Source organism: Peromyscus californicus, unplaced genomic scaffold, assembly GCF_007827085.1.
Source record: "Peromyscus californicus insignis strain IS unplaced genomic scaffold, ASM782708v3 Scaffold_9__1_contigs__length_137607984, whole genome shotgun sequence".
Taxonomy (NCBI): Eukaryota; Metazoa; Chordata; class Mammalia; order Rodentia; family Cricetidae; genus Peromyscus; species Peromyscus californicus.
In genome coordinates, this window is record NW_026294617.1 from 119,272,182 (window position 1) to 119,290,030 (window position 17,849).

The 17,849-nt window shown below is 38.3% G+C and overlaps 1 protein-coding gene across 15 annotated transcripts in view; it reads right to left on the minus strand.

Moving 5' to 3' along the window:
* Positions 1 to 17,849, minus strand: part of Pdlim5 (PDZ and LIM domain 5) — a 180,792-nt gene that overhangs the window by 117,311 nt on the left and 45,632 nt on the right. For all 15 annotated transcript variants that reach the window (XM_052730479.1, XM_052730477.1, XM_052730478.1 and 12 more), the window contains exon 3: positions 5,196 to 5,347. In XM_052730479.1, coding sequence (XP_052586439.1) covers positions 5,196 to 5,347 — 152 coding nt within the window. The remainder of the gene's footprint in view (positions 1 to 5,195; positions 5,348 to 17,849) is intronic.

Below are 17,849 nucleotides of genomic sequence, written 5' to 3' on the forward strand. Positions count from 1 at the left end.
ACACACACACTACAGGCTCCTGGATAGAAGCAGGAATCTATCATCAAGGGTCTTCATCTGGTGTTTGTACACTGCTAAGCAGAAAAGGCAGAAGGCCACTATTAAGACATGAGAGAAGCATGATTTGTCCTTCCCTCCAGTACCCTCTCTTTCCATTAACAAAGTCACTTATCTCCCAAACTCTGCTCTAGCAATTACAACTTTCCAGAAGTTTCTCATGTCTTTTCCTCCCACAGGATAAAAAAATTTAAATTATATTAGTAAAATCATAATGACCCCCCAAAGCCCTCCAGGTTCTATCTACCTCTGCCCCCTTTTTACACTCTGACTTCACTTTCCACCACACCGCCTTTACTTACAGTGCTCTGAAGAGCTAATGTGCTACCTTGTCCCTCTGCCTCAGTTACAGGAGCCCCAGAGGCCCAATAAGCTAGTAAAGCTTTCCTTACCACCGTTTTCAATAACAATCTCTACGTCTGCATTTTCTATCTCCCCAAGTGCTTTTTTCCCCTTGATGATGCTTATTGCAACCAATGTATTATACACTAAATTTTCTCGGCATTTTTTGTCTGTTTGCCCACTGACAGCACTATGAGGGAAGAGATTTTGGGGGGTCTGTTTTGTTCTCAGCATCTACAACAATGCCTGGATTATTATAGTAAAGTTCAATAAATATTTGTGGAATAAACAAATAATCCTAAATTTGGTAAGTAATGCTGACATGCCAAATAATTATTCATCGTGTATTAAAAGCACAAAACGACACAATATATTACCATCAAATACAAACAGTGCGGAAAGCGGGGTCTTGCTTTGACAAAGCCTTCAACAGAGAAGAACTAAAGTGCACGTGATAACTAGCTGAAGAACAGAGCACTAGGTATGACTATTAACTAATTAGGTTTATTTGTAAATGACTCATGAAATTAGCCTGGATATTTCAGATTGTACCTAGCATGTAATTAAAGGCAGAAATTACTAACATATACTGTTTCCTTTAAGTTCAGAGGGGGGAAATGAATAGGTCGCAGCGATAGGAAGAGACCACAGACGAATGTGCTAGTTTTAGTCAACTCGACACACAAACTGGGAAGAGGAATCCTCAAATAAGGAAATGCCTCTGTGGTGGTCTGAAAGAAAATGGTTCCCATAGGCTCCTAGGGAGTGGCGTTATTGGAGGTATGGCTTTGTTGAAGGAAGTGTGTAAGGGGGTGGGCTTTGAGGTTTCAGATGCTCAAGCCAGGCCAAGTGTCACTCTCTCTTCCTGCGGCCTGCCAATTTAGATGCAGAATTCTCAGCTTCCCTCCAGTGCCATGTGTGCTCCCGTCATGACAGTAATGGACTACATTTCTGAACTATAAGCCAGCCCCAATTAAATGCTTTCCTTTATGAGAGTTGTCATGCTCATGGTGTCTCTTCCCAGCAATAAAATCCAAGCAGGCCTCCATCAGATTGACCTGATGAATGATGCAGCTTTTGTGGGCAGTGCCACTCTGGCAGGTGGTCCTGTTTGTATAAGGAAGCAAACTGAGTGAGTCACGGGGAGAAAGCCAGCAAGCAGCTTTCCTCCATGGTCTCTGTTTCAGTTCCTGCTTCCAGGTTCTGGCCTTGAGTCTCAGTCCTCACTTCCCTCAGTGAGGGACTGTAACCTGTGAGCCAAATAAACCCTTCCATCCCCCAAACCTCCCAAGTTGTTTTTGGTCAATGTTTTGTCGCAGCAACAGAAAAGCAAACTAGCACAGCAGGAGATGAGGTTCCAGCGGGTTTTGTAGACATAATAGCATGCATTGGCAGCAAACAGACAAAAAGAATTTGATGAGGCAGCAAAGAGACATGTGAGAAGCCTCGGTCAAACAGAACGGAGGGCACTCAGTGATGAGTAATGGAGACCAGAGAGGACAGGCAGCCCTAATATAACTAGAGCATAACCTAAGCAGGGGCCTCAGGTGTGGGCAAAAACCCCACATGCCAGGCTTATATCCCAGCACACCAAACCCCTGGGGTTCCCTGCACTACTCCTAAAAGTGCAGACCAGCAACTTTTGGTGGAACCAAAAGAAACTTTAACCCGCCCTGCTCCCTCCCTTCCTCTCCTAACCCCTCCAAGATAGCCAGTCACCAAAAACTAACACAAGCAAAACAGGGAAGTAAAGTCCAGTTCCCCAACTCAAGGCAGAACAAATGAAGCTGCCATTTTGTTCCCAAGTTTCCTGCTAGATCCAAGAAGGTAGGTATCCACAGGAAATCACAGCTTTGTCCAAGTGCATTCTCCCTGCTTCCTAATCCTGCTTCACCCATTGTCTTGTACGCAACATTTAAAAGAAGATCCTTATTAGTACTTGCAGAAGAAGCCTTATTCTCACATTCTAATTCTAAGAAAATAGGAGTAAGGCAAATCTGCACAGAATATTCCATATTCACAGCGAAAACTGTTTATAAAAAAAGAGTTCTATAGCAAAAGTACTATTGCAGGTGATTCAGTATGGAAGGGGAATTAAGAACAGTCTGACTGGTAAGAGGCAAGAAAAAACAATTAACGACAGTATTCAAGTTTAGAATATTTGCTGTGATGCAAGAAAAAGAACTGAAAAAGAGATGGGTCTTAGTAGAAAAGATTCGATGATAATTCTCCAGTGTCATATTTTCTCTTTAAAAAGCAAAAGTACTTTTTCAGTAGAATTGTCGATTGTTGTGCCATAGGCTTTAAAAAATATCTATAATAGGGCTGGAGAGACAGTTCTGTCAAGAAAGTGATTGATACACAAGCCAAAGGACCTAGTTGACCCTCAGAACCCATGAAGAAAGCCAGGAGTGGTGGCCCATACTTCTAATCCCAGTACTGGGGAGGTGGAATCAGGCAGGTTAGTCCCTAGCACTCGCTAACAGGCCAGCTTAGTCTAACAGGTGAATATCATGCCAATGAACAACGAAAAAAAAAAAAAAAAACCAAGGTAGGTGGTATCTGAGGAATGACATCAGGGGTGGACCTCTGACTTACTTACTTACTTACACACACATGCACATACACACACACACACACACACACACACACACACACACACGAGAGAGAGAGAGAGAGAGAGAGAGACAGAGAGAGAGACAGACAGAGACAGAGACAGAGACAAAGACAAAGATGCATATGCACACACACAGGCACAAATTTATACACAGTATAATAAAGGGCTCATATTACACAATATATGTTCAGAAACATGAAGAGAATTATAATTAATTACAACAGAACTCTAAAACTCTTTCTTATATTCTGGGTCTCTCAATCTCAATGTGGAAAAAGAAAGATAAGATTCAACAGAACAGAATCCCCAAATGTTTATAATACTGAGTTGGTTTTGTAAGTTAGTCAGAATTTGTACTTCAGTAGCTTTATTAGAGTCAGTAGCAGACTGCTGGAATTGGAAATGCATCCAAACAGGGCAACATCTGGTTTTCATCTAGTCTTATGAGACTCAGTGTTTTCAAAAGAAAATAAAATACTGAGTCCCAGTTTATAAAAATAAGGAATATAGTGTCTGGATTATAAAATAAAGAGGACAATGTGAAAACAAGAAGGCTGGTAATAAAGAAATGATCGCAGCCCACAAAGGAGCTTACACGGCTATATGGACTCAGTTTTAGTGTGTGAGAAACAGCCATCATCATATGTATGTGTTTTATATTCTTGATATCTCAGACAAGCTTGATTATTTGTTCTCCTTCAAATTCAAACGTGGCAAAACTGTCTATAAAGAAAAATAAGCATTCATTTAATCAGTAACAATGTTTATGTTGCATGCCTCTACAGACAGGCAGTATGAAAACATTATCAATAGACTGGTTTTATTTTTCATTGATTATCTTTCCATGCATTAAAATGTATAGCTATCAAAAATTTATATGTATAACTGGTGATTCAGTGATCCCAATTAAAGAAATTTCTTCAACATACAAAAATGCAAAGATTCAACTGGTTACACAATCATAACACAATAAACTAGATCTATAAATCTATGTAACTGTAAGTATTAAAACTTTTCCCTACTCAATTTTACACTGATACTCATATAAACAATCAAGCGTATTTTGCTCTGCCTGACTCCTTTAAGTATTAGTCCATGGAACATCAGCAGCAAAGAGGAGAGAGGCATCCAAAGTGCTCTCCATGGAACACTAGTCTCAGGAAAGAATCTGAGAAAAAAGTTTCTATTATCAAATATGTTTGGAAGATACTCTGTATTTTATTTTCTTCATTCAAGAGTCACAATTTGCATGACAGTTTATGGGAAAATAAGAGTTGTTTCGGGGGTAAGGTATGGTATCATCCATATATGATAAACTAGAGCACACTTAGGGAGGGGTAGGGGGTTAATAATAAAAATACATTGTGTACATGTGTAAATTCTCAAAGGAAAAAATACTATTATTTCTTAAAGATAGAAATCATTAAAACCGGGACTTATGACTGGTAATGGTCAGGCTCCTTCCTTATACATAAGGTTCAGAGCCGATTCTCCTTCATACTAAGTCAGAGATACCACAGTGACTCTTATGTTAAATCTATAACAATAACACGGATCTCAACTGCATATACCTCTGATCCTCATGTCCAGGTATGATTCAGCATGGCCAACACTGCTTTTAATAAGCACTGTGATATAATGACTGCAACGCAGGTTCAGTGTTGGGATACTCAAAACACCTGACTTATTATCATCAGTAAGAATACAATTTATTGTTGAGGACAGAAGAACTTAACCAAAAAACTCATAAAATTTAAAAGTCCAGTCTTCAAGTACATATATTAAAAATGTTTATCTATTCAAAACAAGAAAGGTATAAAAGAAACTAGAGAAGTCAAACCATATCACAGAAGGCCTAATATATTGCTCAGAATATGAAGCAACGATTTATCCTACAATAAGAATTCTTTAGCCTGAACCCTACTGAAAATTTTCAGGAATTCTTGAATTCTCAAAAACCATACAACCAGTGTTCATGAAGACATGGATAACATGAAAAATAGCCCACTATTTTCATCAATTCACGTGTCGCATGAATATCCAATTGAAGAGCTACTATACTTTTCATTTATTTACCTGAAACAGCAATATAAAAACTGCTTCTTACATAGCATGAATCAAATACACAGAAATAGTTCCTCAATGTTGAGTTCTCTCTCAGTGACAAAATTCAACCTACCTTTGCAGAGTCATATTCAAAGAGCCTGTACAACCCTTAATCTTGTTCTGGGCTTCAAGATGAGTCATTCCATGTGCGCTAATTCCATCAATGCTGAGGACCACATCGCCTATTCTCACATGTGCCTGTGATGCCTTTCCACCATCTTTCAGCTGCAACAAACAAATCTCATTAGAAACATCACTGTTTAAAACACAAGAACACTAATGCACATAAAATTATACTTTGTTCATACAAAAAATTCCATTAATATACTATTGGGCAACATAAAATTATCTTGCTTGATAAAAGAAGTTAAAATTGAAATTATTTTCATGCTTTTTTCTTAAATTCTTTATTCAAAAACAAATAATAGTCTGAAAAATAGTCCCTGATAATTTCCCCATTTATTTACTATACAATAGTAGTGTATGATGGTTAAGAAACAGAAAAAGAAGTATCCATGAAAACTTCACATTTCAGCAAAAGAAAAGGAATAGAACCTAAAACAAAGCATTAATTTTAAAAATAAATTTTTTTAAACTCTTTCAACTGCTGTATTTCTGTTTGCACACAAACATGAAAGAAGGATCTTGGCGCCCTCCTTCTCCTAAGTCCAGCTCACATCCGCATTTGGGGATTAACTTCTTTAGATCACAGGCCCAAGTATCTTTTACACTGGTGTGCTTCCTGCTCTAGGATTCTAACAGGAAGGGAAGGAAATGCATTGATTTGAGACTGCCAGACTTTTTCTGTGTATCACAGTCCTTAATCCCCAGTGTTTCTTTGGTTACTCAATAAAAATGCCTGGATGTTTACATCATTTAGCTTGATCTCCTACAAGTTGCAAATACGTGTTTTTCATCACCTCCAGAAAGCAAATATAAAATTACAATATGTAAAAAAAAAAAAGGCAGTTTTCATAAATAGCTAGAAATACGAAACAAATACAGACAAAAGGAACCATTCTAACTCAATGACAAACTCAGCATTCAACTAGTCTATGCAGATTATTATGATTATTACATTATACTGGGTGGCTGTAAGATAGATGAGACCAGGCCCAAACCAGAAATTAGCCAGTAAGATGTCATAGAGATCCTATTTGGGACCAAACCAGAAATTAGCCAGTAAGATGTCATAGAGGTCCTATTTGGGACAATGAAAGTTTTCAATAAACAGTGATGGGAACTACATAAATAACATACATAAATAACACTGTGAATACAGCCTAACTGTACACTTGACAATACTTAAGTAGCTAACTCTTAAGTTACAAACATTTTCCCACCATCACAGTATTTTTTTAAGCTTAAAAGAAAATATTAGTTAAAAAAAAATACTAATTAAAATGAAGAAAGAAAACAAACTCTTAGTTTACCAAATTAGAACTGGGTGCTACACTATATAATTTGGGACAAAGGAATAAATACATTATGTTCATTTAGTTTTTCAATATTATCAGTTCTCAAATTCTTTCCTTAAGGTAGACAAATCCCAATACACAAAAGTAATCATTTAGATCTAATTCAAGAAAATAGTACTGAGCGACAAAATGACAAACATCAACAGTACATGTATTTCATCCATCACAGACTTTCACTAAACATGCATTCTACTCAGTAACTCACACAGTTTCACTGCACTAAGTAATATGTAAGCTAATGGAACAGCATTTCTTTTTATTAATTTAAATATCAAAGAAAACATTTACTCTAATAGTAGAAGATATATTAACTATTCACTTCTACTGCACAAAACTACATTATAGAAACTGTATGCACATTTACAAGGGAAACCGTTGCTGAAGCCAACCATGCCGTTACTTTGTATGTGATGTGGGGGATACTCAATTCACTCATTTAAAGGATTGTTACAATGATTACATGACATAATAACTCAATAAATGCTAGCTGTTGCTATTCCCTTGACTTCAGATTGCTATCATGAGAAATGTGGAAGTTACCCAGATGATCCTAGGGTCTTCTCCTCCTACACAGTTTTTAAAGTTCATCTATATGCAAACTACTATTACAAAGTTACAGGTCTCATCACAAAACGAAAATATAGCCCAGAAGACAAAGGGAAGGCTATTCCCTATTAAAATAAGCAAATACACTAAAATTCAGAATCCAAATAATGAGGGCAACCATAAACTAAACAGTTCATCCGATACTTTATTTTGGTCAAGGGGAACAAGCATGTAAGTAAAATGAACCAGAAACAGAAATTCAACTCAATTACCTCAGCATCATCTTCACATGCAGAAACCTTAAAACACAAACAGGGAAGGAAGCCTGTGGCATTTGTTTTAAATATGCTAAACGGAAGCAATTTAAATACTTTATTTTCCAGCATTTGCATAAAGGTAATACATGATGCAGAAAGAATGTCATGCCAAAGACAGCATCAATGAAACTGTAGTACTCCCTGGCTCCATATGCCTACTATTTGTTGAAATCCTAGCATAGTCTCAAAATGTTCACAACTGACTTCTCAGCATTCTCTCTCAGAACTGTCTTTATCTTGTCCTTACCTTCGGGTCAGGGAACATAGAGATCTCATACAGCTTCATGAATCCTGTCTCTTTCTTGAGAAAAACACGTAGGAAAATAATTAAATGTTGTCAGTCCTATCTTTTCCTTGTCTGACCACACCCTGATCATCTTTCACCTCGAGCTTACCTATTATCTATTTGCACACTTCCAAAATGGTGGTTGCTGAAGTTTAAATATGGTATGAGTACGTCCCCAAGGATCTACATGCTGAGATTTAATCTTGAGAAGTACTTAAGAAACTTAATCTGACTATGATGTCTGGAGTTGGGCCCTTTGTGATTAGTATTCAATATGGTAATTAGGATAGGGCTCCCATGATGAAATCCTGGTGGCTATAAAAAGAACAGAAATGGAGCCTGCCCTACCACTCCTGCCTTCCCAAGACACATCCTCTCTGTACGCTATGGAGGTCTGTCAGGAAGAATGCCATCACCAAGTATGGCCCTTTAACTCTGGACATCCAGAATGCTAAGCCTAAATAGAATTGCTGTCTATATAGCTCACACACTCTTACTGCACTATTGGCAAACAAACAAACAAACAAAAGAACTGGAAAGCTCTGGAGGGTAACTAAGAGTGCTGGCAACAGCCTGAAATGTTTGAGGGTTTGGAGGACCTCAATGGCTAACAACTCCAAAAGCTACCAATTTCTAGGACTGGGTCTTTATTTGTTATCCTCTGTTGTCTAGTAAGGCCACTGTTGTCCCATTATAGGATAATTCCATTTTAATATTTTTTTGGTATGTGTGTGTGTGGATATTATTTTAGGAAGCTTCTACAATAGTAGGTTTTGTGTGGCTTCTCTGAAAAGTCTTTAGTGTTACTTATCCCTCCCAGTTTCCATCTTCCAACCCGTCCTCCCCTGCCCAGCCCCAATTTATTCCTTCCTGCCATAATTTCCTTTTAAGGCTTTATGCCAGTGCCTTCTATTCCCCCTTCCCTTAAAAGAACCCCCCATGACCCCTTAGTAATGTCCTGACCTCTGTGAGAATTCCAAATGAAAAGCACATACCTAAAGAGTCACAGCTAACACCCATAAGTTAAAGAAAACATACAATGTTTGTCTTTCCGGGCCAGGATTATCTCAATCAGGATTTTCTCCAGCTCCACCTATTTACTCACTCATTTTATTTTTCTTAATAGCTGAACTGTAAATATACCATATCTTCATTTTCTATTCATCAGTTGATGAACAGCTAAGGGTCACTTATTATTTATATAGCTCATCTTCTACAACTTGTAAAAAATCTGAATAGCTACATTTGTTTGAAGAAGTGATTATTTTCTGTCACCAGTGGACCCTGTACACGTTATGAAGCAGTCCCTCGTATTCTGTGAATACACAATGTATAGGAATAAACAGCCATCAGAGGTTCCTGAATCAAGCTCAGTATAAATCAAACTCATGACATGGAAATGCTTTTCCCTTTATTCTGTCTATCCATCTGTCAGCACTGTTAACCAATTTTCTATAGACTTAATTGTAGCTACATGTTTCTTTAAAAATTCTTAACTATCTAGTCTCACTGAGGTTGCAAGCTAATGTGGTTGCACACAATGGAGCTAGCTCTGAATTCAATTCCTCTCGCCAGTGCTGAAGAGGCGGCAATACAGGGCTCTGGGTGCTAAGAAAGCAGGATCTTTACTAGAGGGAAAGGATCTATCATCACTCATCTATAGGAAGAGATGCAGTTTAACCCATTATCTGCAGTTATACATTATATTTTCCTCTTAAAAAGAAATCCAGACTTCACTAAGTAGAGAACAGAGACTGCCTATGCTACGTGGAAACCAGAATTAGAGCCTTGGGCTTCCCTCAGCTCATCTTAATTTCACTAGAAATACCCAATGGTAGAACTTCTCCCAGCATTGTAGGAAGGTAGCTCATCCTGTCTCATGTCTTTTAGTGTTCTAAGAAAGGAGGGAGTCTGAAGCGTGACCCTAATTAGTCAATAAAAACCCAGAGTCAGATATTGGGGTGAAAGCTGAAAGATCAGAGATGCAGAGTAGCCAGCCACCAGAGACTTCTTACCTCTACGAAGTCGCAGAATAACATTCTGTTTCTAGGAATTCTCAAACTGAATGGGGAGGGGGGCATCCTGACTCTGAATCCACAGACTGAATGGGGTCAATTCTGTCTCTATCCACCTTATATTCCTATCTCCACCTCCCATGTGCTGGGATCAAAGGCATGATCCTCCCATGTGCTCGGATCAAATGTGAGCACCACCACCACTGGACTCTGTATCTCTTTTAGACTGGTTCAATCTCATTGTAGTCCAGGGTGGCCTTGAACTCCTGATCTTCCTGCTTCTTCCTCCCAAGTGCTGAAATTAAAGGTGTGTGCCACCACTGCCTGGCATCTATGGTTAATTAGTGGCTAGCTCTGCCCTCTGATCTCCAGGCATGCTTTATTTGTCAGAACACAAACAAAATATCATACAACAGGAGTCACAAGGCAATGGAGTACTATTTACTGAACATAAACAGTATGTCAGAAACTTCAGTACACCCTTCAGTATTCTTTATTATAGTCAGGTATTCTTGGTCTGTTCTATAACTGAGAAAAAGATTCCAACTGGTTGAAGCACTTGGTACATTTATACAGCAAGTAAGAATGCATTACTGAGCACAGGCTTTAAAGATAGACAGTAATGAGTCCATATTCACACTGTTTGCTGGTTATGTCACCTGGCATGGCCTCTCGAAGCTCAGCTTTCTTTGAAAATGATGAGTAAAATTCTGTATGCCTCATGGAGCCACTTACTGATAACTACAATGCTAGTACATGTCAAAACACACAATAAATTTTCTCTATTTTTCTCATAAGTTCATAATGCCTAAATCTTAATATTATTGATATTGGTCAGTTCTGCTTCTGTCTTTTCCTTCCCTTCTTAGAAGAAAGGTCAATCACTCCCCTCCTCACTCCCTGTCTGTTGTGTTGCAGTATTCCTTTACACTGCATGAGGATGTGTCACTGTGTTTGGTTTAATAAAAAGCTAAATGGGCCGGGCGGTGGTGGCGCACGCCTTTAATCCCAGCACTCGGGAGGCAGAGCCAGGCGGATCTCTGTGAGTTCGAGGCCAGCCTGGGCTACCAAGTGAGTTCCAGGAAAGGCGCAAAGCTACACAGAGAAACCCTGTCTCGAAAAACCAAAAAAAAAAAAAAAAAAAAAAAGCTAAATGGCCAATAGCTAGGCAGGAGCTATAGGCAGGACTTCTAGACAGAGAGAGCTCTGGAAAGAAGAAAGATAGAGTCGCCAGCCAGATGTCAGGAAACAGGATGGGCAGTACAGAGTAAAGGTAACCCAGCCATACAAAAGAACGTAGATTTAAAAATATGAGTTAATTTAAGTTATAAGAGCTAGTGGGACAAGCCTAAGCCAAGGCCAAGCTTTCATAATTAATAATAAGTCTCTGTATCATTTTTGTGAGTTGGTGGCCCAATGAAAAAAATCTGTCTACAATTGTCTTTCCTGGGCTCTGGAGCATCTTCCTGACCTGCTTTCTACTATCCAAATCGGAGCTGTCCAATCACTGGCTTAACCTAAGAATTAAGTGCCATCATTGTACCAAGAGGCTAATGGATTCTAAATGGATGCTGGTGAAGAAGCCTTGAGTTCACGGTGAGAGATGGACTAACAGTAAAGCAAGTCACGAAGCACACAGGAGAAAACCAGAGGGTACTGATCACAGAAGGTGGAACAGGAGCCAAGAGGACAAGGGAAGAGAGGCACCCCACGGACAGGAAAAACATACCCAAGCCTTGTCTCTCAATATGCATCCACAGCCACACAGACAAGCTATGTAAGCTAAATAGAAATACTTCCCATCATGATACATGCTGCTAAGTAATACGCATGGCTATCATTAGTATGATTTAGAACCAATGTTGCCACAGCTATATTTATGTCATTGAGGGTTAAGTAACTTTTTCATTTATTTAAGAATTTTACTTAATAAATAATAATAAATTTTACTTAAGAACTTAATAAACTTCGTAACTACGAGTCCCTAAACTGTTTAGCTTCCTTACAAACACATGGTTCCTGTAGAGTTTCTTCAAGAACTTTTTAACTAAGGAGAAAAGGCAGAGCTGCACCTTTAAAAACTAAGAGGAAAAGAAGACACCAGAGACAGGTAACTACCAAGACAGGGATCTCCAACACATGCTGGTTAAAAGACTATCTGACCCTCTAAGAAGTTCCTCGTGACTTCTGAAGGGTGACACTGTCCTGTCACTCCTACCTACCCAGAGCTACTAACAACCACTTGAGGACACAGAAACAGAGCGCAGACCATCCAAGCAGTCTACCTCCTAAGAGCCTCCTTTACAGTGATCATCCAATCAGCTGCTAAACTGTGCAAAGCCTGGCTACAGTAGTGACCCTGTTTTAGATTCTCTAATGAAATTTACCTTTCCAAATTATAAAAAATGCTCAATAAACAAGTAAAAATCTTTTTTTCCTTTAATGGGACATAGGGTTGCAATTTAAAAAGTCAGAAAATACTAGCACAGAAATGATAGACTGAAAATATGTAAGCCCAAGTTCATTGTAGAAATCAGCTTTAAAATAAACACAACAATACTTTGATTTCGGAATTTCACTAAACACAGCAGTCATTGTTAGTTCAAAAGAAACTGACCGGGTCCTGTGCTCATTGCATGAGTTGGCTGTTTGAAACCTGGGGCTTATACAGGGTTGCTTGGCTAGGCCTGGGAGGAGGGGACTAGACCTGCCTGGACTGAGTCTACCAGGTTGATCTCAGTCCTGGGGGGGGGGGGGGGGGGGGGAGGAGGCTTTGTCCTGGAGGAGGTGGGAATAGGGGGTAGGCTGGGGGGAAGGGGAGGGGGGAGAACAAGGGAATCTGTGGCTGATATGTAGAACTGAATTGTATTGTAAAATAAAATAAAATAAAAAACAAATATCAAGTGGGTATCTAATAAAGTCACTATTTTAGATAAAATTTCTCACACTCATATATCTCTGAGATTATCTGGACTATTGACTAAAATAACTTCATTCTAATGCTAGATTTTAAATATACTTCTGTCTTTAAGCATTTTTAGGCTATTAATTGATTTAATTAGTGTTTTCTATGATAATAGAAATAGTGTTATTGAAAACCCACCATCAGTTCTTTTTATAGTTTAGTCTCACTGAAATGTGATTTGTTTGCAGAATGTAAAAGTAAGAAGAGCCCAATAAAGATTCTGCACAATGTTATGAAATGATTCTAACATCTACACACTGCAGTAATACAGTTAGACTGCAGTTCTCCTCAGAGAAACTTAGTGCAATGGGAATGGGAACACCTAAACCAAGAATGTTATCTAAAACTATGTATTAAAAAAAAAAAAGAAACTGACTTTGGAAAGTGTCCTGTAATGAAGACAGCATGTAGGGTAACAAGTGGGAGACATATACCTACATGATGAAATGTTAGCAAGTCCAAGCTTTCTGCCTTCTGCATATTTTCAACAAATTCGGAATGCTTGGAAACACATGACCCTAGCACCACCAGTATGGCAGGAATGCCACCGACTTAGCAAATGTAAAAAAGGAACAATAACTATGATAGCTCCAGGAAGGACCGCTAGTTTCCCATGTCAAAAAACCATGAGAACCAAACCATGGGAAAATAAAAGCTATTGTTTTTCTAATGCCAATTACCAAAACGTGTGGGGGTTGGGGGAAAGGGGGTGGGGGGTTGCTAAAAAGCCTTGTCTATCTGATGAACAGGATTTTATTGAGACAAAGAATTGGAAAAGGTAGGGCTTTTAATCTAATTAATAAGTAATGTTTAATTTTGTTTTAAAATGTCTTTTCCAATATCTACTACTATATCTCATACAGAATTTAAAAATTGAATCCAAAAACATGAGTCTGTGGTGGAAATTTTCTAAGAACCGGTGTCCAGTGCATTTTCCAGGGCACTATAATGTAGCTTGTTCCAGGATCAACTCCCAAAAACATGTAAGAATGTAAAACCACATCTACAACAGAACTTGTTTTGATGAGTAAATACCACCCCATCATCAATATCACAAAAAAAATGTAGGAGGTGTTTTATTAGCAGCTAGAGGCTAATAAACCAAAAAGAAGCAAAAGTAAAAATAAATAAATAAAAACAAAAAGTTATGAAGTATGGTTTTAAAAAGAATTCACAAATCCTAATTTGCTTACCATCACTCTAATCCTTATTAATCTATCTTACAACATTATAGTAGAGTACTTCATGTTCATCTTATGCTATTGTATAATGTCTGTACATGAAGCAGTCTTCAAATGCTGCTAAAGGACATTTTAAAATGGCTGTCACTGGTTTGGGAGCTGTGATGGGTGGCTGTGTTTTACATAGTGGAAGTGGTGCTGATGCACTGTCCTCAGAAGGGATTACTGTGAGGCCCCAGCTTCCACAAGAACAGTTTATGAAAGAGCAAGGCTGGGTACAACCCTTCTCTCTGGCTTCCCATCTTGCCACATGACTTCTCACTACACCCACAGTCACCCCACACGATGCCATCTACCACATGGCTACCCAGAAAAGAAGGCCTTCACCAAGGTGTAGCCTAGTCCTGGACTTTCACTCTCCAAAACTAATCCATGTCTGCTTATATTGTTTTAGTAAAATGACTATATTTCCCCTCATTTGTTAAAATAGCTTCTTATTCTATCCTATCAAACCCTAAGAAATATGCAGTGGTTCACTTCATTTTATAGCTACTCTATATATCAAGGCCCAATTTGTTTCAAGACAATGAGCTAAATAAAATTTTTACCTTTATAAAATGCCCCAAACCAAAACTCTTGTTACAGTAATAGAAAGTAGACTACCAGATGTCTAACTGGTGGTATCACTTTAAAACTTGAGCCTGCATTGTGTTTGATGCCTTTTCCTTTGAAATAAAATGATTTGGCTTTTTGTAGGTTGGAGCAGTAGAAAGGCAAAACTAGCAAGCAATCACTAACAACCTCACTGAAGAAAAGAATGAGATTCTGACTCATGCAAGCTCTTTAACTATGGGTTTGTTTTTGGGTTTGTGAGTCAAACTATAAGCAATTTTACCCAAAAGTTAGGGGGAAAACGCCTTATAAGGAAGCAGTAAAGAGAATACCTCAAAGTATGTGTCATTATGAATTACTAACCAAACAGAGGTGAGTCAGTGTTTACATCTGTCCTTATGTAGTTACTTAACCACCTAGTTCAAACACAGAACCTGTGCTAATACCAGCTCACTAGACACCACTTCTTATTCTATCCATCATGTCCAAATAAAACACAAACATCTTCTTTTTTTTTTTTGGTTTTTCGAGACAGGGTTTCTCTGTGTAGCTTTGCGCCTTTCCTGGAACTCACTTGGTAGCCCAGGCTGGCCTCGAACTCACAGAGATCCACCTGGCTCTGCCTCCCAAGTGCTGGGATTAAAGGCGTGCGCCACCACCGCCTGGCACAAACATCTTCTTAAGCTATGCTTTACTACTGAAATGCTGCATTAACATTTGCACTTTATAGCCAATTTGTGTGTCTATGCCCAAAGATTTCATGCATTTTGCAGTTAGAAGGTAAACACTAGTCTACCAGAAATGTAAAGGTTTGGTTGTTTGTAAAAAGAACACATCCACTAACATCTCAAAACCAAGTAAACTTGTCACAAATAGAAAAACCAGTGATCCTATCTGGAACACTTAGAGAAATGGCTTTTTAAAAAATCACAAACAAAGTCACAATTAACTAAAAAGATTAAAGAGAATTAGTGAGTTCTGGTTTACCCTGGAACAGATTAACAAGGATAACCATATATTGCAAACATCCTCCCTCCTCCGCCAGGTTCTGTTCACAGGTCATCTGAAATCGCATGCAAGCATGGATGCATTTTCTATCTAGTGGAACTTTCCCCAAATTCTCAAAAGCATCTATGACCCCAAAACTGAAGAACTTATGATTTAATGAAACCTTAGAACAGAGCTTTTCAAAGCGTGGCTCCTAACCACCAGCACCAGTGTACTAGTACAGCGAGAGGAAAATCCTCCATAGTCCACAAGCAAACCATCTTCAGATGTCTCAAGATAAAACTCCATTAACATCAGGAAAACTTAGGAATGCTCAAAGAAGACGGAATATTTATTTTTAATGGTGAAAAAAAGATTTTTGCATGCAAATAAGAGATAAGTGTAGCTTTAAAAAATTTAATTTTTTTAAAACTCCAGGCTTCATAGCATAAATCAACATCTAATAACAATTCCAATAAAGCAATGCCTTCGATCTCAAGAACAAATACAAAAGGGCATGGCCCTTTCTCTCATCTGATGTTTCATACAATCTCCCTGTTCACAGGGATTGACTCTCCAGCAGAAAAACTTCTCAGACTGCTTGTGACCAGAGTCCTCCTTCTCCCTAGTCTATCACATGGCAAAAATTCTGAATACATTCCTGGAAACATAGGAGTAATCACTCCAAATATCTATGCTATACACACACACACACACACACACACACACACACAAGCTGCTGCACAAGCTTTATAAACAATTACTCTCCGTTTCGGTATTTCAAGTCTGTCCACACTGTTGCTGGTCGGCAGACCACACTGTAAGCATGCTGCTTCTAAGAAATGACTGTATCACATCTTCCTTTTTAGTCTATCATACATGGATTAAACAGAATAAGCACCTAATTAAAATACTACAGCATATATCAAAGGCATTTTGCTCATTTTTAATATAGAGTGGAAAATATTGTATCTTTGTCAATGCACATTTCATTTTGTTTGATCACATTAGCGTGAAGTCCAGACTATTTGTGGCCAATTATAATTGCACAAGCTGTATGTACTTGTATGATAACCAACATCCGCCCAACATTTTATTACAAGGAAACCTGAAGGCTGTTCTAGCTCGGCCATTTAGCAGACCTGTGCCTCTGAGCAAGCCACTGATCTGTCTGCATTCTGCTGAGCTGTATGGGACTGTAGGATAAAATGACTCTAGAATCTCTTTCAACTTGAAGATAATAAATACTTTACACAGTTACTAATCTTTCATTTATCTAATTGCCATACCATTAGTAGCTATTTTCACTGTAGTAAATTTTTATTATTGCCCAAATGGTTAATATATATTATTCATATTTTCCTATTGCAAAACATTATACTGGGAAAATTCTTGGGATTGGCATGAAACTGTTAAAACCAGCCATGCAACCGAAAATGAAGATTTTATGAAATTACTCAAAACAGCAACAAAATTAATATTACAAGTGAGTAAGAATCAAGACAAGCTGAGCGTGCTGGTGCATGCCTTTAATCCCAGCACTAGGGAGGCAGATGTAGGTGAGTTTGAAGCCAGCATGGTCTACATGATGAGTTCCAGGAGAGGCAGGGCAATGTAAGAGAGACCCTCAAAACAAAGAATCAAGATAAATTCCAATGTCCAGAAATCAAAGGAAGTTACTGGAAGATCTGGGCTGCTTATATTAGTTAAAGCAGAAGATAAATAAAATGGGTGAATAGGGAAACCATTTCAAACAGGGGGAGAGGGCAGGATAAAAATCTACGATGTTACTAAACTAAGATTTTTTTTTTTAATAGTGCACATGAGCTTAGGTGGACTGTACAAAACATTCTCCTGTCTCTGCAGGCAAACGCAGATACTTTTCTAAACCTGAACTTACAGCAACATCAGAAACCCAAAATTTTATGAAATAAAAATGGCTCTAGTCCAAAACCACTAGAATAATAACATTTTTACTAACTGTTCTCTCGAGAGTTAGGGCAAGTTTCAGATTGGGGGAAGGGTGCTGCCCTGAGGCATGCTCCACTCTCATATTTCAGAAGTAGGGAATGGTAGGATTTTGTTTTTTCAAATAAGCATTATGTAGCACAAATTGTTAGAAGGTCTTATTAATAAAAACAAACCTGGAGCCAGGTATTGGGGTGAATGCTGGAAGCAAATTTTAGTCCCAGCTCTTAGCTACTGCTCTGACCTCTTGGGCTTTTAACTCTGCATTTGGCTCTGTGTTTCTTATTTAATAAGACCGATACATCTACAGCATTATGTTTCTTGTGTTTTGTTTTCATTGGAAGAATCAAAAGAGTAAAGTACTGGGCATGT